This window comes from Trachemys scripta, chromosome 11 (genome assembly GCF_013100865.1).
Source record: "Trachemys scripta elegans isolate TJP31775 chromosome 11, CAS_Tse_1.0, whole genome shotgun sequence".
In the NCBI taxonomy this organism is placed as follows: domain Eukaryota; kingdom Metazoa; phylum Chordata; order Testudines; family Emydidae; genus Trachemys; species Trachemys scripta.
The window spans coordinates 36,650,484-36,672,813 of NC_048308.1; the positions used below are offsets into that span (position 1 = coordinate 36,650,484).

General features: G+C 39.9%; 1 protein-coding gene across 1 annotated transcript in view; it reads left to right on the forward strand.

The window, feature by feature from the left end:
• Window positions 1-22,330, forward strand: part of UBR3 (ubiquitin protein ligase E3 component n-recognin 3) — a 171,110-nt gene that overhangs the window by 128,324 nt on the left and 20,456 nt on the right. The window contains exons 29-31 of the mRNA XM_034786048.1: window positions 4,051-4,156; window positions 11,584-11,684; window positions 21,879-22,003. Of these exons, the coding sequence (XP_034641939.1) occupies window positions 4,051-4,156; window positions 11,584-11,684; window positions 21,879-22,003 (332 nt within the window). The remainder of the gene's footprint in view (window positions 1-4,050; window positions 4,157-11,583; window positions 11,685-21,878; window positions 22,004-22,330) is intronic.

Genomic DNA, 22,330 nt, shown 5'->3' on the forward strand with positions numbered 1-22,330 from the left:
CTATGGAGGTGTCTGGGATGCCTGTTGAGTTACGGTTGTCATCCTCTTGCTGCTGGAGAGCAGTTAGGATGGCTCTTTAATAATTCATTGTCATTTAATATATTGCTTTTGCTTGTTAACAGAAGAGGCTGTACTTTAGATCTTTAAAACGAAGTCTATGGAAAATGAGGTAACTGTTTTTTATAGGCCTCTCTCCACACTTTGGTGAGGTGCAATCATGGCAGAACATAGTATATAAAGGCAGATAAATTTTGCCTTTGAGTAGCCCCACATGGACTTCCATCGCATCACATAAACACATAAGCAGGAAAACATTTCTGCTATTCTACTCCAAAGGTTGTGGTTTGAATGTTGAGGTATACAAAACAAGCTAATTTTTGTGAAGAAACCCCATATCATGCCTTTCTCTATTCTCTCTGAGGCCTGGTCTGCACTGGGGGGGAATCGATCTAAGTTACGCAACTTCAGCTATGTGAATATTGTAGCTGAAGTCAATGTACTTAGATCTACTTACCGCGGTGTCTTCACTGTGGTAAGTCTACGGCTGACGCTCCCCCGTCGACTCTGCCTGCGCCTCTCACTCCGGTGGAGTACCAGAGTCGACAGGAGAGCGCTCGGTGGTTGATTTATCGCGTCTAGACTAGACGTGATAAATCGACCCCTGCTGGATCGATTGCTGCCCGTGGATCCAGCCAGTAATGTAGACAAGCCATTAGTCCTTATTCTCTTGCTTTTCATAATCACATAGTCACCTCAAAAGGAGTAGTAAAAAACAACAAATGGCCACTTCAGGACTTCATTTTACTAAACAGTGAAGAATACTTAGACATCAAGAAAAGAACTCAAAAACCATGTCTTTTTGCTACTGTGTTCCCATTAGGGGGCAATGTATTCTTTTGTTACTCTAAATCTAGAAGAAAACACATTATGTTTGTGCTCCATTGACATGGGAGAATTATTTTAATATTTTAAAATAGCATCGTAGAAAATTTTTCATTTAAAAAAAAAATCCAGCATAAGCATTGCTCATTTTTGCCTATCTTAGACTGAATATCCTACATCATATTTATATAGAACAGAAGTAGGTAGTAAGATTAATGTCTCCTAGATCCATCACAAACAAACAAAGATTTTGTGTTTCATAAAGCTTTTGGTAACAAAAAATTTTCTGTTCAAATTAATACTACAATACAACACGTACTAATTTCACAAACATATATACAAATAATAAACCCTCTAGTGCTAGATTTTGATGCTTGACCAATTCATTTTATGTTAAATGTAAGCTTTGAAAATAGTCAATATGGGAACAAAGAGTTAATTACTCTGAGCACATTTGTGCCTCATTGCTCCTTTCTGTTTGAAGCAAGGAGCAGTTTAGTGTAAATTATCATGTTTTCTATTTTTTTTCCTTGGAGAAGGGAGGAAACCAATAGTTTTGTGGTGTTCATTTAAATAAAAAGAAATTAGTATAATTTTATGAAAGATCAGTATATTCTCAGGGTGTTGAGACATCTGTCAACAAAACATTTTGTTATAATTTCTTGCTAGGAGAAATGAGGATTTATTTTATCCTCATTGACTGATTTTATTCAGAAAGCAGGTGACAGCAATCAGTTCCAGTGTCATCTACATCTTCAATTATTTTACAAACCCCGGGAACTAATTACAGCCCTCAGGCTCCGGCAGAGTCAGCTGACTGTAGCATAAGACTTTTTTGGCCACCAAATACCTCTGAGTAATTGTCTATTTGTGGAAAATAAATTAATAGCTACTATTTTTATTTAAATATGGAGACCTGTAGATATGTGTGCAGGTGGAATCAGTACGTGATGGGGGTTGCAGAAAGAGAAGGAAAGGAGAGACATTAAACATGAAGCAAGAGAAAGAAGTAAAAGATTTGAGGAGAAAATGGGAGAGAGGATTGAGCAAAAAGGAAAAATTGAAGGGAAGTAGAGGAAGAGAGAGTGAAAATAAGAAGGAACCATTATTTAACTTTACAGAAAAATTAGAGTGGGGCAGACACTGAAACAGACACAGCAGAAGACACCAATATAGTGTAAGTTGAAAGAAAATATGTAGTGAAGAAAGGGAAAAGGAAAAACTGAGCCAAATTATGGGAAACCTAAAAGGTTCATTTTTTAAAAATAGGACTTTCATATCAAAACATTACAGTAGAATAGCATATACATTTTCACTAGGGATGTAACTGTACAATAAACATACAAGGAGTAATTGAAAGCGCTTCCCGGGGTCTCAAAACCTGCAAAATGTAAAAATTAGGGACCACTCTGAAGATGGTGCCTGCACTGATTGTGACTGCCAGCCTAAGTTACATAACAAAGAGGAAATCTGAAAAAAGAGCAGATGTATGTAGTCCAAGTGAATAGTTATCCGTAATTCATGAATATATTAGTTTGTTTCTATGGACCAATTGTACAATTCGCATCTATGTGGCAATAATCACATTTAATATATGATTCTGTAATAACTTACATTAATAGTATAATCGCGCCTTTTGTTCAAAAGGATTTAAAAAGTATTTTGAAAATAATCATATATATATCCAGGGCCCTTGACATACAGTCACATGTGGGTTGGAGGGTGATGACAAACTGCACAACGCATTGCAGAAAGGATATGTGGGCAAAATAGTGTTCTTAAGAAAAATACCATGCTATCTGTAATGTCAATGCAGAGTAGGCAGAAACTTGGTTTTTAAAGTCTATCCAAAAGATGACTGCATAATAAACTTGTGGCACTAAAAGTTTCTACCCCCAAAAGATGAAGGGCTGGAATCTGAACCTTTGATTCCAGCAACTTTAGGAATTTTAAACCTTAGACATATGGAACACAAGAAGAGTACTTCAGATACGAGACAAACAAGTGAGAGCACGGTGTCACTGTTTTGAATTGGGGCTATATCTATGCAACTTGTAAATTCTGATTGATATTGTGAAGTTGTATTATAAAAACCTTGTGTGTCACGAGTAACCGCCAGCAACAACGCACAATAAGGGTAACATTACTGCAACCTCCTCTACAATATCCTTGAGACCCCCCCTCCCCCATTCCATGACACCCTTTAGAGTTGGGACCCGCACAGTTACAACACCGTGGGACCCGCACAGTTACAACACCGTGACATTTCAGATTTAAATATCTGAAACCCCCGTGACATTTATGATTTTTAAAATCCTATGACGGTGAAATTGACCAAAATGAACCGTGAATTCGGTAGGGCCCTAATTATACCCCATGAATAGTTAGTTCTGTTGATAAATATAAGGGCAGAGCAGTGAGCGCTCTGGCTGTGGGCTCCTACTGTACGCCAGGCTCCAGCTGCTGGTCCTGGCCAGGCTGGTGAGGGATGGGACTTCCTCTTCCCCTGCAGAAGCCGCTCCTGGGGCCGGGTAAGACCCACCTCCAGGAACCTCCCCCGACAGCAGGAAGCTTTGCGGCCGCTAGCTGGGAGCCCAGCTCTGAAGGCAGCATCACTGCCAGCAGCGGTGCAGAAATAAGGGTGTCGTGGTATTGCCACCTTTACTTCTGTGCTGCTGCTGGCTGTGGCACTGCCTTCAGAGCTGGGCGGCCAACCAGCATATGCCACTCTCCAGCCATCCAGCTCTGAAGGCAGCACAGAAGTAAAGGTGGCAATACCATGACTCCCTACAATAACCTTGCGACCCCCTCCCCCACAACCTTGTTTTGGATTGGGACCCCCAGTTTGAGAAATGCTGGTCTCCCCTATTAAATCTGTATAGTATAGGATAAAAGTACACAAAAGACCAGATTTCACAAGGGAGACCAGGTGACGTGTTTTTCACAGTCATAAATTTGGTAGGGCCCTAGGTATAATCCCTGGGTTTCGAAGCATAGGGGAAGTTATGAGAGAGAGGATCTTGTAGACCTGTCATTAGAGCATCATTTATAACATTCTAAAAGATATCAGGTTTTGTAGAAGGCTTAGGAAATAAATGGTGGTAAACTGATATAAAATAGTTTAGATATATTTAACAAAATTATCTTTTTTCCCCCCCACCAATTCAGATCAGCTGTTCCATGTTTTGGCCATGCACATGCGGCTTTACAGCATTGACTCTGCGTATAACCCATGGAGAAAACTAACACAGCTAATGCAGGATAGGAATTCACGGTAAGTATTTTAAAATACCCAACATCAGTATAGTTCTGTGGACAAAATGAGTTTCAACTTTCTGAAGCTAAAAATCTTTACTTGTCAACAATCTGAATTGCCAAGCATGTAAGATACAAAACTTAATGTCTAACACACAGTGTATTTCTTTGTGGAGAAGAATTTTCAAATCTGTTTTATACAAAATATTAGAGATTCATATTTGTGATTTAAAGTAATACTGTTAAGCCAAGTAGGCCCAACATTAAGGATGGTAGGAAATTGGGCTTGTAATTTTCTGTACATTTTGATCTTTTAACTTATATAGCCAGGGACAATGGAAGCAACTCTTTTTGTCACACTTTATGTTAAGATTCCATTTACAAATGATTTATAAAGAGTTATAATAATAATAATTAATAAATGGAGATATCCTATCTCCTAGAACTGGAAGGGACCTTGAAAGGTCATCAAGTCCAGCCCCCTGCCTTCACTAGCAGGACCAAGTACTGATTTTGCCCCAGATCCCCAAGTGGCCCCCTCAAGGATTGAACTCACAACCCTGGGTTTAGCAGGCCAATGCTCAAACCACTGAGCTATCCCCCCTCCAATATGGCCACAGGGGAGCAGCTCATCTATGAGGACAGTGCTCGGTGTGCAGAGATGGAGGGACTCAGCATCCTTCTGGTAATACTAGCTGCTCCCTTAGAGGGGATCAAGAAACAATGTGGTTTCAAAGGAGGGAGAACCTAGCCTTAGTGAAGGCAGGGGGCTGGACTTGATGACCTTTCAAGGTCCCTTCCAGTTCTAGGAGATGGGATATCTCCATTAATTATAATTAATTATATGTCTACACAGCTTGCAGCATGAGCCTTGAAGCCCAGGTCGACAGCCTTAGGTTTACGGAGCCTGTGCTAGTGCACTAAAAATAGCTGTGTAGATGTTGCTGCTTGGGCTCTGAAGCCTAGTGAAGGGGTTGGGCTTCAAAGCCTGAGCTGCAACATAAAAGTGCTGTTTACATGGCTATTTTTAATGTGGTAGCATGAGCCTAAGTCTTTCAACCTGGGCTTGGAGGCATGCTGCCACTGGCTCTGTCAGAATGCCCATTGACAGTTCTGCAGTCTGAGTGCTTCTCCCCTCTCCCTATTGCTAAAGATTGGTCTAAGAGCTTCCAGTAAGTTGAGGACTGGTGGATGAATGGCTACTGGGCCTTCAGAACTGATCTTGGATGACTGTGGCAGGGGCTGTTAGAATTTATGATATTTAGGAAAAATCACTGTAATGACCAGGCCTGCTTCTAGTTAAGCATTTGCTGCCTTTTCGCTTGGATGTGGACCTGGTTACAGTAAAACACACCTGGGTGTGATATCAGGATTGGATTAGTGCAACGTGCTCTGCATGAAGAACACTTGAAAGTTACCTTTCTAAAGTTTTCTTCATATATTATGATTTCCATACTGATCTCTACAAGCCGTCATTGGTCAGCCAGGGATAGCCTATCTCCCCGTGAAAGGCATTTTGGGTACTGCTTGTGCATAATTTCATAATATTAAAGTTTAACAATGGGAATCACAAACGAAGGATTACCTATGTCTGTGCAGGTTATTAGGGAAGAAGAGGGAGATTTGGCTGTGAGTGGCTACTGAGATTTTTTTTTTTCTATTTGAGCTTTTGAATCAGTTGAAAGATTTCATATCTATGTGATGTAGCAAACAAGTCCCATGGAACCTGTACAGGTTTACACAGAGCCTGTTTATGGAACTTAGAGCCCTTAGTGATTATGGAGCTATGGGCCACACTAGATACTGTGCTCAAAAACCTCTGAGATAAGTAGTTACAGATGCAGCTGGTGGTATAATAGGTTTCTTACTTCTGAAACTGATGTTTCTTGGTTTTCTAAATATTTACTGTAATTAGTGCTGACAGGTTCAGGTTTTCCAAGTGTTCTTGTACCCATTCTTTATCTATAAAAGCCATACAAGAGGAACTCTGCCTTGATTACTCCATTATACTACATGTGTAGAATTCCAGGTGTTGGTTTTAACCTATAAAGCCCTAAGTGGTTCAGGACCTGTTCACCCGAGGAAGAGCCTTTCTCATCATGCCATATTACCACAGTTCAGATCAGCAGAGGAACTCAAGCTGGAGCTCCCTCAGTAGAAATGAGAGGGAGCTGCTGGCTGGGCATTCTGTTAAGGTTCCTCAGTTTTGCGCGGTTACCTGCCTTAGTCCTTCGGAGCTCAGATTGGTAACCTATTGAGCACACTGCAAAGCCCGTCTTTTTTCTTCTCTACAGCTGTTGAGGAAAGGGTGGCAAAGGAGGATATAGTTGCAGCCAGTCTTTTTGCATTATTTTGTGATTTTAATTTGTAGAGTAAGCACCCAGAGCACAGTTTGAGCTCCTGTAATTACACTTTTGGAATTTGAAGAAATAAATAAAATCTTGGAGTGAACTATGACATATTGAGCATGTGTGATTTGAAGCTGCTTCAAAATTCACAGGATCTTTTTAAAGTGCATCTTTTTCAGATACAGTTGTAAGAACTCAGCATAATGAGAAGCTGATTTACTACAACTCTTGCCAATAACCTGCAGAAGGTTAGAAGGTTGTTGGAGAAATATCAGTGCAGGCTTAGGAAATGGATTGTACTCTGTCATTTTGAGTCTAACTAAGCATTTTAGTAATTTAAATCATCATCTTTCCCAGGTCAGGACTCTCCCAGTAGGAGAATATCTGTCAATAAAAGAAAAAGATCCAAATAGCTTCACTTGCTTATTCTGATTGCAAACAGCATAATGACAAAGTCCCAACAGCTAAACAACTTTTGACTGAACATCACTAACGTGTTCACTTGTGCTACCTCTAATCTTCAGACAAAAACCAACACTAGCAAAACCAGTTCTGTGTCAGAAGTGTACTGTTCATCCAGGTTCTTTGTTTTGTAAAAAAACAAAACTTCCTAGTAACATTCTGGATTTGTTCTATCTCATTTTTAGTTTAAATTAACATTTTAATTGAAAACAGTTTTCGTAAGGAGATTAGTTGCATAACTATATCCTTTTATAACAGGTTTTTTCACTTTCAGCTTTGTAAATAATCTACAAAACACAAGCAACATTGCATTGTATTTTTGCAGCTCTTATATAATGTTAATAACTTTCTCTATATAAATACAAATTTAGACTTAAAATCTCCTGACTCTAGATCTCACACTTTAAGCTTGGTTTTCCTCTACACAACTGACACTAAGTTGTATATCAGACTGGAGATTTTATGCCAAATGTATAAATTAAATCAAAATAATACTTTTTTTTTTTTTTTTTTTTTTTTTTAAGTAAGTCAGTTTGCTAACAGCCCCAGTCTATGCCAAGATCTGCCTCCATAATTGGTGAGGGATCTGGGTACCTGAGAGATTGCTTCCATTCTTGGGTGATGCCTCATTGAGTGCTTGAATGAAAAGTCAAAGTATGGCTCGCAGAGCCCCCCACATTCTCCACCTACTAGATGAGGGGGGGAGGGAAGGGAGCTTGGGGCTTCTGCCTTGCAGCAGGGCGGTGAGGTAGGGGCTTCTGCCCAGCAGGGAGGAGGGGATTGGGGCTTCAGTTCCACCTGCCAGGGGCATATCTGCCAGGGCTTGGGGCTTCAGCAGGAGCAGGGCTGAAGTCCCCGAGCCCCAGCAGGTGCACCCTGATTCTCGAACTTCTGAAGATAGTCGTATGCGGCTCAGAGGGTCAGTAAGTTTGGCCACCCCTGATATATAAGCACTCAGGATGGAACTGTCCATAAAAAGTTGTGAAGTTCCCCTATACGCTAGGTGCACCCAGGCACAGTTCTCTTAACAACTGCAAGTTAAAGTGCTCTTTGCCTGGATGGGCAGTCAAACCTTTTCTGCTCGTTTCTTGTGTGTTGCAGAGAAGCTGCACAAAAGGAAGATTATGGTCAAGCCACCTTTTGACACCATATGGTGCTAAATGAGCAGCTTTGCATTTACCAGGAGTAAAGCTCAGGGGCTGAGGGAGGAAGAGGGAATGTTTTAAGCAGACAGTCCATGAGAGACAGAGACCAAAAGACAGTGACAGTGGTACATTAGTTGAGGTTTCTGCAAGCGGCAGTTGCCTATGTACAGTCTGTGACCCCACCTCTGTTCAGGGAAACAAGAGTTATGAGCATTTTTTAAATAAATCGTATTAGAAAATACATTGACACTGCATCACCAATTTCTCATCAAATGAAAAACTGACCTGCTGCAAAAGCCCACAAACATTAGCAGCAAAAGGACAACAACATAAAGCTATGTTATGTCCTATGTGGTGCCCAATACAAAGAGTAGAATTTAGAAGTGGTGTAGGCTTGTCCTTGTTGATGAAGCTTCTGTACTTGGCCACTCTTCTTCCCTTCTGTCAGATTGCCCCTGACAATGCAAACAGAACCTTGGTTCAGCCTTCACACCTTATTTATTGAAAATCCTAATGTTTATAGCTTGTGTGTCATTCTCTTCTCTCCCTTGGGGACCAGTATTTCTAGGGCTTTGTTCCCTGATGAGATCACCCATAGACTGGCTTTGTTTCCCCTTCCCTTCATCATCACAGAACAGGCCAAATGGAGTAAACCAGAGATTAAGAGGTGCTTTGCACTCGAGGAGACTCTCTCAGGAGCTACAGAAGGGTAAAGTGGAGCATTTCCACAATTGCTCCCGGTCCCAGCCCATGGACTTTTGTTCTGCCAGAGAAATGTAGCCCAGTTGTCTTGGACTAGAGGGAGAAGTCAGTCCCAGAAAGGAAATCCAGTAACAAATTTTCCATTTATGGACATATCAGAAGGTGCCTGGTTGTACTGTATCGTATAGATTCTTTTCAAACTGGATGCATGGATTCATTTTACAGTACCTTGCTTCAGCACCATGAGAAGTTATATTAACTAGCTTTTCATTAGCTGCTACTGTGGTACAATCTGTTGGAAAGTCAGACTTATCAGGCTTTCTCATATGCATAGAGGATTAGCAGGATGGATAAGTTCCATACTCTAAACAGAGTTTATAAATGCAGTTTCAGTGTCATAATGAAGAAGTTGCTTAGGCTGTTAACGAATGACAGAGCGCTTTTTAAGTGCTTAATGTGCTGCAGTTATTGACGTAGACTGAAGCAGCTTATCGAAAACCTTGACATTTCATATAGCTTTACTTCTCCAATTCATATGGAATGAATAAATTAGGCAAGCATTTCACTTGTTCTCGCATTTAAAAAGTGAGTCTTCCATACCTTTTTTGTGATGTTGCCAGTCATCACTGCATACTACATAAATTGGAATCTTATCTAATTTATCATGTCAAAATTGGCATTTGACCTAATTGTCTGTTGCTGTGAAATGGCTTTAACTCTGATACCTTCTGAAGGAAAGAACTTTTCAAATATGAACATGACCAACTAGAGTTAAGAGTTCTTTTTCTGTCTTTCTCTCTTTTTTTAATGAATTTAAAATTCTGGAAAAAAAATTAAGGTGAGAAATGTATTAAAATGACTTGTTTATAATTTAGGGCACCAGCCTAATGAAACTTTTATAAATCTATCTCACAAAAAGCAAAATAAAACTAATCATGGGTAAAATTTTCAACAGTGCCTAAGTGATTTAGGAGCCTCCGTCCCTATGTTTCAATGAGATTTAAGCTCCTAATTGCCTGTGTCATTTCTGAAAATGGGACTAGGTCAGGGTTTCTCAAACAGGGGTCGCCGCTTGTGTAGGGAAAGCCTCTGGCGAGCTGGGCTGGTTTGTTTACCTGCCCCCTCTGCAGGTCCAGCCGACCGCGGCTCACCCTGTCCCGTGCCCCAACTCCCTGCCCCCTCCCACACCCAAACTCTGCTGCTGGTGGTGGGGGGTGGGGAGAAGAGGCACTGAGCCAGATAGGAAGTCTGCTGGCTCCACCAACCCCCCCCCCCCCGTCCCCCAGCACCAGCGGGGGTCCTGGGCCATGCGCCGCCTTCCGCCTCCCCCTCCACCATCAGCAGAGGTCCTGGGCTGCTGCCAGCCTACCCCCCAGCACCCGCGGCACCCCCAGGCAGCAGCCCCCCCACCCAAGTTTTAGTCACAGGTATTTTTAGTTTACTGCCCGTGACCTGTCCATGACTTTTACTAAAAATACCTGTGACTAAAACGTAGCCTTACTTATAAGTAGATAACTGATAAAATTGTATTATTGAATGAAACTGATTAATCAAACAGGAAATCTGTAGTATCTTTTTCTGTGGTTGCTCTCTCTATCTAGCCATATGAATTTTTTCATAAAACTTATGGTTCATAATAAAATGTTGCAGGATTGAGACCCTAAAAATCGGGCAGAAATCTAGCTGACTTTTTTCCTTTACCCTAACATTTGTAGGCTTGGCAGAATTCAATTTTTATTTTTATTATAATTCTGATGGATATGTGTATTTGTTAAACATTTATGTTTATTTCTTAATGTTTATTTTAAGTATGTTTTATTTTTATCAATTTAAGTATTTATAGTTGTGCAAAATTTTGGATTTAAGCATTTCTTTAATCAATTTAAATTTTCACAGTTGCAGGAAATTATGGCAGGAGTCAGACAATATGGGAATCAGACAATAGTTATTCATTGACAGTAGACATTGAGATTCAAAATGTTAAAGCTGTATAACCATTACAACACAAATTGTCAATATCCCATGTCAAAGTATATAAAGTAAATATCCTTACATCAAACTCTAATAAGTTCTCAAGCAGCATTTTTCTTACTTTGCCTATCTGTAAATTTTGATTATTGTTGATGTAAATATTTTTGTTGGTTTTTGTGTGTGTATAGTGAAATCAACATTTACCAATAAAAATCTAAGCCTTCCAAGCCTAAACATATGGCAGTACAGTTCTTATTCCATCTCATGAAGGAAAGGAAAGTCTTAAATAGGATCTCAGTGTTTTTCGGTGGAATTCATCCTGTGGGACAGAATGTTAATCTTGAATACTGTAATGATGTGTGTGTGTGTGCGTGCATGTGTGTGTGAATCTATATGTATATGTGCTAAACCTTTTGAGGAGGAACACCCTAAATTGCCTGCCAGAATTTTAAGGTTTTTTATAAATTGTTTTTGTGAATGACTGGGAGTTTGTGGATCATGAGCATTTAGGGAGACACATTGAATGTCGCAGGTGCGTTGTATCTTTAGGTCTTGAGAAACGTTTTTTACAGACAGTTTTAAAAGCTTAAAACTACTAGTAACAATAGATGCTCAAATTGTGATTTGTCATAAGTACCATAGACTAAAATGTGATCTTAAAACTATAGTTTCATTAGTATTATCAGATATTAGAATTCCAAAAGCTTGCGATCATGTAATATTGCAATGACAAACATTTAAAATTAAAATGCAAAGTACAATGTAAAAATGAAAGATGGATTATAGTGTCAAAAGTGATGATTTTAATAATTTTTCAGGATGAGCAGTGAAGAATTACCAGAGGTTCCAGTACTTTACAGAGATGTCTCATCCCTTTTGCTCATCCAGATTTTAACCATGCCACAACCATTGTGCAAAGGTATGCTACAAAAATGCATATATTTAAATGATTGTAAACATAACTGTGTGCATTCATGGTAGTTTTAAAAACACAGCAAGTCAGAGCTTGTCTGCTGTGTTTTCTGAAATAGTTACTCTGCCTTATCTACAGAAGGTGGCATTAAACAGAAATTTTTGTTGTGGTTTGACAGGCTTATCTGTGTCCCCTGTCTTCTCTCACCTTATCAGTCAACCAGTACAACAAAGACCCAAAGCCTGAGAAAAACTATTAAGTTCTTTTACTGGAAAAAAAAAAGTGTCCTTTGTGTGACCTTCATCTCTTTTCTCTAGAGGGGCAGCTCAATATTTCAAGTTGAACTGAGTGCCTAAGGGTGAAAGATAGTAATTTATTTTGAGTTTGAGTTCAAATTGCAGCAATCATGTTTAATAGGAGGTCACATACAAAGATGTTAATTGCAGTAACGCAGCAGCTATAATGGAGTCAGCATATAGTATAACTTGGCATAAATTCTAAATAGACACTCATGAACTGAAGTCTTAGTTACCAAAATTCAAGATATTTGAAATATATCTATATTTGTAAAAAGGACAGTTGACCATGGCGTATTTTGTGAGTAGTCAATGTACGGCCCTAAACAAGACGACTTAGCTTTTGATTTCACGATTCTTTATTTTTACTTAGGATACAATCTGTGGAGGTACTTAGGTGCCTAACTCCCACTTCTAGGCACCGCTGCAATCCACAGTACTTCCACTCAGCTGGTGACTAACCCTGTAGGCTTCTCAGCTTACTTGTGCAGTAAAAGCTCCCTACGCGCTTGTGACTTGGCCCCTAAGAATGTGCACTGCGGCCTCACTCTAGGCGCCTGGGTGCCTATCTCCTCCCCGACGCCCACAGTGATTTATACACCAGGGGAAGGTAGGCATTTGGGTGCCAAAGGATATGTCTATTCTGCTGTTTAAGCTCAGGGTTAGTAGAAGTCGAGTTAAAAGACCTTGAGTTTGTTAACATAGGACTATAGCAGCTACACTCATTTGTAACCCTTGGTTAGGAATTGTTGAACCCTGGGTCCCAGCCTGGAGCTCCAGCATCTACACTGCATATGATGGCCTGAGTCCAACCATCCATTCCCAGATTTCCTAGTATCCTCCCCAAATGTGACTGCTCTAGCCCTCTCTTCGTGTGCAGTGTGGGAAAACTTGACTGTCCAGAGGACAAAGAAGGTCAGAAGGATTGCGAGATACTTTTGGCAGATTCCCGTAGCATGAGTCCACTGAGTCTCTGTCTACATTGCAAAGCAATAGGACTTGAACCTGGGTCCCGGCTTGACTCAAGCTCTGCCCCTCCATCTCTCACTCTCCAAACACAGAAATGGGAGCTCGGTGAAATGTGTTATTATTTGTACATGCAATAATAGTGATATTTAGCTCTTATGTAATGTGTATGTAATTCACAAAGTAAAGTATCATGATCACCCTTTTACTTATGGTGAAATTGAGACCGAGAGAGGTAAAGTGACTTGCCAAAGGTCACACAGCAGGTCAGTGGTAGAGCTGAGACTAGAACCCACATCTCACCATGCTACTTCCCAAGCTTTCTCCAACTTCTCGGTTTGATTCCAGAGCACAGCAATTGTGGCAGAACTGGACATGAGGATTCTGAGGCAAAGAGGATGCATGGGAAGTGGTCTTATACTTACCTATTCCTAGAATGCTCTTCCAACTTTATACTAAAGTATTTTATAGAAAAAATGGTATTGCAATATGATGCTAAACCTAGTGCCAGGGGGCTCTGAGTCATAAGAACAAACAGAAAATCTGTGTTTAGAATATATGGAGGGTTTTTTTCCTCTTCATTTTTTGAGAGAGACAATTTTATACTGGCATTGGATTCTGCATCATATTACAATACCCTTTCTTTGGAGTGCAGACAATTTTAAAGTCATAAAATATTTGTACATTTGATTATGGTCCCTATGATAAACTACAGTTACCTTATTCTTCAAGTATTTAATCTGTCAGTTCATCTTTTTGGCTTCAAATCCATTTTTGGGATCTAATCATATCTACATAGTATTCTTTGAGAACATTAGCACTTAAGAAGCAGGACCGAAACTTCATATATTGCCCTTCAAGTATAGTTCTGGGAATTGCATTAGCTACCTTATTAACTGTTGTACCATCTTGGTATCTTTTTCATTCCTACATTGATTAAGGCAAAATAATACCATTATAACTGTTCAGTCTCTTCATTCAGAGAGTGAAAATTGATCTGAACCCATTGTAAAGAAAGAACACAAATTAAGTCTTTTATTACAGAGAAGTTTAATGGTAGAGGTCAGAATATTTAAAGGCTCTAGTCACATCAATTTATTAAGAGAGGACTAAAAGAGTACACATTGTACGTGTAGAGTGCACCTGCTGTATAGTGTGACCTGCAAAATAGTCACTGTGTTCATTTGCTGAAACAATTTATGGATTTTAAAAACCTAAACTCTCTAAGATGGGCAGAGTTGATGTGTGCTTGACATGCTTGGCATTGTAATTAAGTGAAATTCTCTTCATATGTGTAGGGTACTGTGAATTCATCTTGAATGAACTGTCTGTTCATTCGTGCAGTGCACAGAATAGACAGTTCTCGGGGAGTGAATCAGGGTTGTGTAGCAAATGCGGCTGTTGTCTATAGAAGCCCTGACACATTTGTTGCAGAAGTAGGTAGTTATATAATGTATGTGGCAGGAGACTGCAGAAACAGAAAGGGTGGTCTTGTGGTTAAGACAGTTGAATGACATCCTTGTGAATTGAATTCTGCCCCTTCCTCTGCCACAGTATTCTTAATGCTGGGCAAATCACTTAAGCCAAACTTTTCACAGGTAACCACTCATCATAAGTTCCTCATTTCCTGGGTGCCTGACTTGAGACTGTGGGGTCAAAGCGGTAATGAAGTGAAGGAGAGCTGTGCTTTGAACATATAAAGTATCATATACATGCTAAGTACTCTGTAAAATCAGGAACTGGGTGTGTTAAGTTGGGCAACCACAATTGGTAGACACTTTTGACAATTTTGAACTTGCTTTCTCTTGATTTAGTGCCCCATCTGTGAAATGGAGATGATGATAATACCGTCTGACAGGGGCGTTGTGAGGATAAATGGATTGTTTGTGATGAGTACTATAGAAAAGCCCCAGAGGAAATTAATAATTTTGTATTCAGAACAGGATTTAGATGGTGTGCAGTAAATAAGACCCAGGGCCACACACTGAACGATGAGGTAAAAAGAAATATTAACTAGTTACCCCTTCAGTTACCCCATTTTCCCAGAACACAGAAAAAGGCAGGCATCTTGTGAAAAAATAGTATGAGATTGTGTAGTTATGTCTCATAATTCATGAACACCAGGGGCCCAAATGAAGGTTGTACAGGCAAACTAGCAAATAATTTGGGGTGGGTGGGAGGGGAGGAGAGGAGAAGGTTTAATGACCAAGCCAGGGCAATCCTTTTTAAAATCTTGTCTGAAAGATGATACCTTTGAAAACACGGTTCCCCCTAATAACATGCAAGGACATTGGTCAAGTACTGACTGAAGAAGAGCACAACCTATTGAATAACCAAAATATGGAGCTCAATTCTTCCTCTGTTCAGCTCGGCACTCAGTTTGCCACGGGAATGAGGTGGGCATGAACCATCAGAGAACTACTTATAGCTTCCTGCTTCTTCACCAGCTCAGCATGAGCATCTGTGAAAGCAGCCTGGGAGTTGCTCTAACGTATGCCACTCTAAGGTTAAGTGACTTGTAGCCGGTCATAAGGGAATTAATGTTTGCCTCCATTGCCCATTTATAGCCTGAATCCCTCTCTGGCACCATAAAGGGTCCAGCAACACCTCGGGTGAACATTATAATTTATCTTTCATCACTGGATATGTATCTTGACTAAATAGAGAAAAAGTCTTAGCTTGAATAGTAAATATTTCAGTTCTTACACTAAAAGTAGATTATGTATGCACAGGGGTTTTGGTTAGCCTTTCATGGATTATCTTAAATTTTAATGCTGACTTCCTTTTTTAAAAATGTTTTTTCAAATATCTGTTTACGTTTCAGTGAAAGAAAAAGGTTTGTTTAGGAAAGGTGACTATTTCCAGTTTATGCAAAATTGCTAACCTTTTCCTTCGAATTTGTTTACTCAGCAAGATCTCTTATTGCAGTTGTTGCCTTCCAGCATATGACATTTAATTAGATATAAATGACAGAATAAAAAGGCATACGCCGAGGTATCAATAAATGACTTATCACAGTACTGCTAGGATTAGGGGGTCTACAGCCTTTCCTTTATAAACTCTATAATGGACTTCAATGTAGGTTGTATAAAGATATATTAAAGATAAATGGGATGATTTTTGCACACATTTGTGTTTCACCCTAATCTGCTATACAGTTAAGAAATAATAAAAGAGATATTTATAGTCATGTAAATGCCTGGATATTTTAGTCATGTAAATGCAAAATTAGAATAGTACACCAATGTACAGTGGTCTCATTAATATGATTTTGTTTTATCCCTAACATGCAACAAACAATAATATGTAATTAATATGCTATTTATAGTAGATGCCCCAGTGCAAACACATTCTGCCTTTTGAGGTGAGTGTGAGAGTGGGGGTGTGTTGGATTCCCAAATAACCTAAAGTTCATATTGTGAAAAAGCTAACCTGCAAATCTAATTTTTATTAATTTTTTCAATTAAAGTACAAAAAGCATAACCACATTTTAAAAAAACCTGCGTTTTGAACTACCTAAATACAAAGGCTGAATTTAGCTTTGTTAGGATGAAAATGTACATACCCTAAATTCTATTGACTAGGACTTGCTAGGTCTATACTGCAGATGGGAAGTGTGCCTCCCAGCTCTGGTAGACAGGCATGCGTTGGCTCTGCTTAAGCTTGAGCACCAAAAATAGCAATGTGGGCTTTACAGCATAGGCTAGCCATTGGAATACGGACCCAGGGCATTAGTGTAGACCAGGCCTTAGAATGTGTCTGTCTACTGGGCCTGGGAGGCACACATTCAGTTGCAGTGTAGACATACCCTGATGTCCATGAAAGCTATGCAGTGGTGCAGGACTTGAGGGGAGGGGGCCAACCGAAAAGTAATTCAAATGTAGCATTTGAACTCTTCTGACTGCCTCAGGGCAGTTTTAAGTTTTGCTGGTTGCAAGAACCCATTAGGGTCAGTTATTCTTGCCTTGGATTAGTGGAATGCAAGATGCTCCAGCCATGCCCTCTTCTATCATTTTTTGAGGGGTGTAGAAAAGACTTCTCACCCTATTGTACAAGAAAGCAAAGCAAAGGGGTCTCAAAAGAAATCAAGGAAATGGCCTTTAAAGAGACACTTTTAAGATAAAAAGTATATTATATAAAAAGAAGCTCTTTGTAACAATAGCTTTATTAGAATTAAAATACATTTTAAAAACTTATTTTATTTTTACCATTTATGATGTTTTTGACCTTGTGTACTTTGCTCAGGTTGGAGAGAAACTAAACAGGTTTATTTAAATCATTCTCCATTTCATTAAAATCAGTTTAATCTTCCAGTTCTGATTCTATCCTACTTAGGTTATTTCACAGCACCCAACACTGTATCTTAGTTCCTTCTAGAATTATGAAATGAAACAAGGAGACAAATATCTATCAAATGTACTTCCTCTTCATTCCTGTACTGCTCCTTACTCCCAGGCGAAAGCGTATTGTTAGGGTGCATGTGTGGTTTTTAAACGTAAGCTAATGTGGTAATACTCTTCTTAGCAAATGCAAGGTTGAAAAAATAAGTCTTGCATTTGTACCGCACTATGGTGTGGTTTGTGGTACTCCTTAGCTCCTGCAGGAGAGAGTTCTACAGTATGGGCTAGCCCCCAGGAAAGCCCTGTTTTCTGCACAGAGGGGCTTCACCCTGGAGGCAGATACCAGAGGAGTGGAGCTGCATCGAGGGCAGTTCTGGTCCCTGAGGGTGAGATGCTGTTTTAGGTATCCTGTGCCCAGCTGTTTAGTGCTCTGATAATCAAGATGCAGATCTTAAACTTAACATCATGCTCTACAGGGAGCCAGTGTCAGGAGAAGAACACTGGGCTGATGTGCTCTCAGTAACTTCTGTGCTGATGAGACCTCCTGCTGCATTCTGCCCCAGGTGCAGTCCTTTCAGGGTTGATGTTTCCATAACAAAATAGACTGCATTGCTATTATCCAGATAGTAGGTGGAGTTGCGCATTATTGTTACTAGGTTACCATTAGCAAGGGTGAGACTATTGCCATGCTGTTGGTATTTGGGTTTTCAACACCACTAAGTAATGCTTTTAACAGTTATTTCTATTGGATTTTTAAAATAGATTTTTAAACAAAAACAACATTTTGGGCTCCAAATACTTGACAGTGTCCCTTTACACAGCCTACGTTAAAGCCCGCTCAAAAACAGAGTTTATAAAGGAAAGGCTGGTAGACCCCCTAATCCTAGCAGTACTGCAAGGTATCTCTGTATTGTGTATGTATTGAGGTATTTTATGTGAAATGTTTCTTTATTTTACTGCTGTATATTGTACAAATCACATTTTCTGCAAATGGTAAATTCTTAACCTAATTCTTTTGATGTTACCAAGTAATTTAAATTGGTTCTGAAAGCAGTTCTGTCTTCTGCTAAAATTTCTGCACATCAGAAAAAAAATTCATCTTTTACTATTAATGAAACAATGCAAGTATTTTGTAAGTAGAACAACAAAAGCATGATAGATCTTTAATTTTAGCAATAATAATGTGTAAAATGGACATGCAAAAAGCTTATAATTAATCTATGTGGTAGTTATCCCATAATGTCATTATAAGTAGGGCCCTACCAAATTCACGGTCCATTATGGTCAATTTCACAGCCATAGGATTTGAAAATTGGTAAATTTCATGTTTTCAGATGCTAAATCTGAAATTTCAGGGTGTTGTAACCGTGGGAGTCCCGACCCAAAAGGATATGGGGGGGGGGGTCACAACCCTGTTGTAGGGGAGTCATGAGATTGTCACTCTAACTTCAGGGCTGGACAGAGTGGGGAGGAGGGGTGCGGAGCTATCTGCAGCTGGGAGAGATACCCAAGAGCAGCCCTGTAGGGAAAGAGCTGTCCTGCCCCAGCCCTGCCCGGACTAGCAGCTAGGAGCCCCCTTTGCTGGGGTGCTCCTAACAGCACAGGGAAGATTGGATCCAACTCCACAAGCTGCCTCCAGCTGTAGGAACCTCCAGGGCTGCTGCCCAGTCCCAGAGCATCCTGCAACAGGGGGAGGCACCAGGAGGTGGGTCTGGTCTCTCCCGCCCCCCTCCTCCACCCAAGTAGCTATGCAGGGGATGGAAAAGTCCTGTCCCTCCCCAGCCCAGCCGGAACTAGGATCCCCCTTCGCTGGGGTGCTCCTAGGAACAAGGGGATATCAGATTTCATGGGGAAGGGCTTATTTCATGGGTCTGTGTCACGTTTTTCACGGCTGTGAAATTGGTAGGGCCCTAACTATAATCATTGTTACTTTTTTGTACTGCAGTAGAGCCCAGAGCTCCAAACTGGACTGGGGACCCAGTGTATAATATAGCCCCTGCCCCTCAGACCTTATAATTTAGCAAGGTTAAGACATGACAGTTGGGTGTATAATATAAGTGAATGACAAGGAGGTGGAAGACGAGTGTAATGTTTATAGCTTACATATGCAATCTTGTCCTAGGTGTACTGTTTTGAGTTGGATTAAAAAAAATAATTAAAACAGGTGCATGAGAAATGCTAAGGAAGGCCACCTCCCTAGCTATTATCACTAGGCATCATAACAGAGTCCTGCTATCATAGGTAACATGACAGAGGTGAGTCTTATTAAGAGATTTGAAGGGGTGACAAAGATAGTGGCTGTGCAGACTGGGTTAGGAGGGTGTCCCAGTTTTACAATAAGAATTATGAAGTTATATTTTTTTTCATTTACCCTTTCATGATGTAAAATCAATATACAGTCTCTTGCTAGCTCAAATCTCTGTGCTGCCACAAAGGGGATCAGAATTGAGAACCTGAGCTCAGTCCTAAACTAGAATGGAATTAAGTGACTGTAGATGGAGCCATGTAAAACTGCATGTGTGCATGCAGGCGCATGCATGGCCTTTAACTGTGGATCTCCTTTCCTGCGTTAATCTTTGGAGGTGGAAATGCCATGACAATGGAGCCTCTGGGAGAGGAAAAAAAGAAGGGATCAGGTTGTGGGGGGCTGTGATAGAGGCTCAGGAGATTGCCCTCTCTCTGGGGACGATGTTGGAGTAGAAGATGACATACTATGAAATCCATTATAAGAAAACTAGTGTATTTAAGTTGAGATAGGAAGTAAAGCCTGTGCATTGGTTTGTTTAACATGGTATGCATATGATGATACAAAAACTAGTACCTTTTCAATTACATAGACCATTTAGATGTAAATTGTGCTTAGTAAATATATGCTGTTCAGATAGTGTTTAAAGAATGTGAAAATCCATAGGTTTCTGTGTGTGCATGGATTTCTTATGAGCATTTATTAAACAAAAAGACAAAAATGGACACTAGTTCACAAATGAATCCTGCAGTCTAATGTTGGATCCGAGGACCAAGAACCCCGGCTGCAGCCCCTCAGTCTTGCTTATATGCTGGATAAGCACTTAATTCAATCCACCTCAACTCCTGTTTGTTTTTATGCACAAAGTTCACTCAGCCCTTGGTGAAGGAGGAATGCATTTAAGTCAGTTTTGGTTTGTTGTTGCATCATATTATTTAACTAAAAGTGAACCATGTTGCTACCAAAATCTGGGGAGAACTTGTTTTAAGTGCCTAACTCCCATTATTTTTAATATGAATCAGAGTTACATTGATGCTAGTATGGAAGACTGTCCCCTTAGTATGGGACTGATTTGATTTGAAGTAGGAAAAGGGTAGGTGGTGGAAACTTAAGTTTTAAAATTGATCTGCAAAATTGAACATAAATGAAATTGTTTGGAGCAGGGAGTGCTGTAAGCCTCTAAGGTGAGAAGAAGGGACATTTAGCACATCTGCACCATAACCCTAACTTTCACCTTTCTTCTCTTTCAAATGTTGTGAAGTCTGGTTCTGCCTCTGATTGCCAGCTGTTCACAGCTGATTTCAGAGCAGTTCCCTGCACTGGAGCCTTCCTATAGGGGAGAGATGTCCTATCTGTCTGTGTAATCTATATATATATATTGTGTGTGTGTGTGTATATATATGTATACAGCCACACACATGTATACATATATAAATACAATTATGAGAACTTCTGAAAGAAAAGAGAAAGCTCTTTCTAAAAAAGTTGAAACATAATTCATATTTTTATATACAAGAATACAACAGGATTTATCTTAGCTCCACATCTCAGCTCTGTTTTAATACAGTACCATAGGTGTGGTACTGTATTAAACAGGAACTAGTGACTTGTGGCGGGCCTGGAATTTCAGTGTCTGAAAAATGGAAGTGGAGGGTCAGGAATTAAGCTAAACAAATGTGCTGAATGCCTCTGTTACTGTGATTATTTGGGTCATTCAGCACCTATTTCAGTATTTGTTAGAACTGTGATTAACCCAAGATATTTGAATCAGGTTTGCTGACATGATAGGATACACAATTTGCTCTAGTCTACAACTCACAGTCGATTGTGGTGAACATCTTATCAGTACCTCTTTACAGTAACGTGAGCATGACAAATGTGAAGCCCCCTAGAAGGAAGTCACTGCTGATCAAGATTGAGGTGAATTTTCAGGGCAGTGAAAGGATACTTGCACTGTACCTCTTTTGTACATTGAAGACTTCACAGGCTCCAGGGCTGTCTGCCATAACTTTCTAAAGCACTGAGGGTATGTCTACACAACAAAGAAAACCCCACGGCTGGCCCATGCCAGCCAAATTGGGCTCATGGAGCTCGGGCTGCAGGGCTATTTCACTGCTGTGTAGACTTCCGGGCTTGGCTGGAGCGTGGCCTCTAGGACCCTGTGGGGTGGGAGAGTCCCAAAGCTTGTACTTTAAAAATGATATTGTACGTTTTGGATTTTTTCATATTGAATTCATTCTTCATTTGAGAAGCATTATGTTTGCAAATTGAAAGAGACTGTAATTGGTCTATAATAAACTGAAGTCATGGTTTAAAAAATGTGAAACTCAATGACTCTTTGTTTACTTTATAGAACACTTTACCTGCATTGTAAAGGTGCTGTTTACATTATTGTATACCCAAGCCCTGGCAGCATTTTCTGTAAAATGCAGCGCTGAAGACAGGGTGGCTTGGAAGAACTCAGGAGCTCTGAAAAAGGTTGGTCAGTTTACTAAAAGCTATATATTGATAAGATTGTTTATTAAATTTATGAAGCATTTATTAGTATATTATATCAATTCAATGGTGAACTTAATGTAGAATAGGTGTGGCTTAGCATCATGAGAATTTCATCTCTGGTTCAACTACTGTGCAAGTAACAAGTGAATCAGATTTGTTTCATTTTAGCTTAATCTCAGTGGACTCTACTACACATTTTGGCATAAGTAATTATCTTCGTAATATATCGAAGTTCTAATATTGTTATACTATAGATTTGCAGAGTTGTGCTTAAAAGCTTACATACTGCCTCTATATCTAGTGATG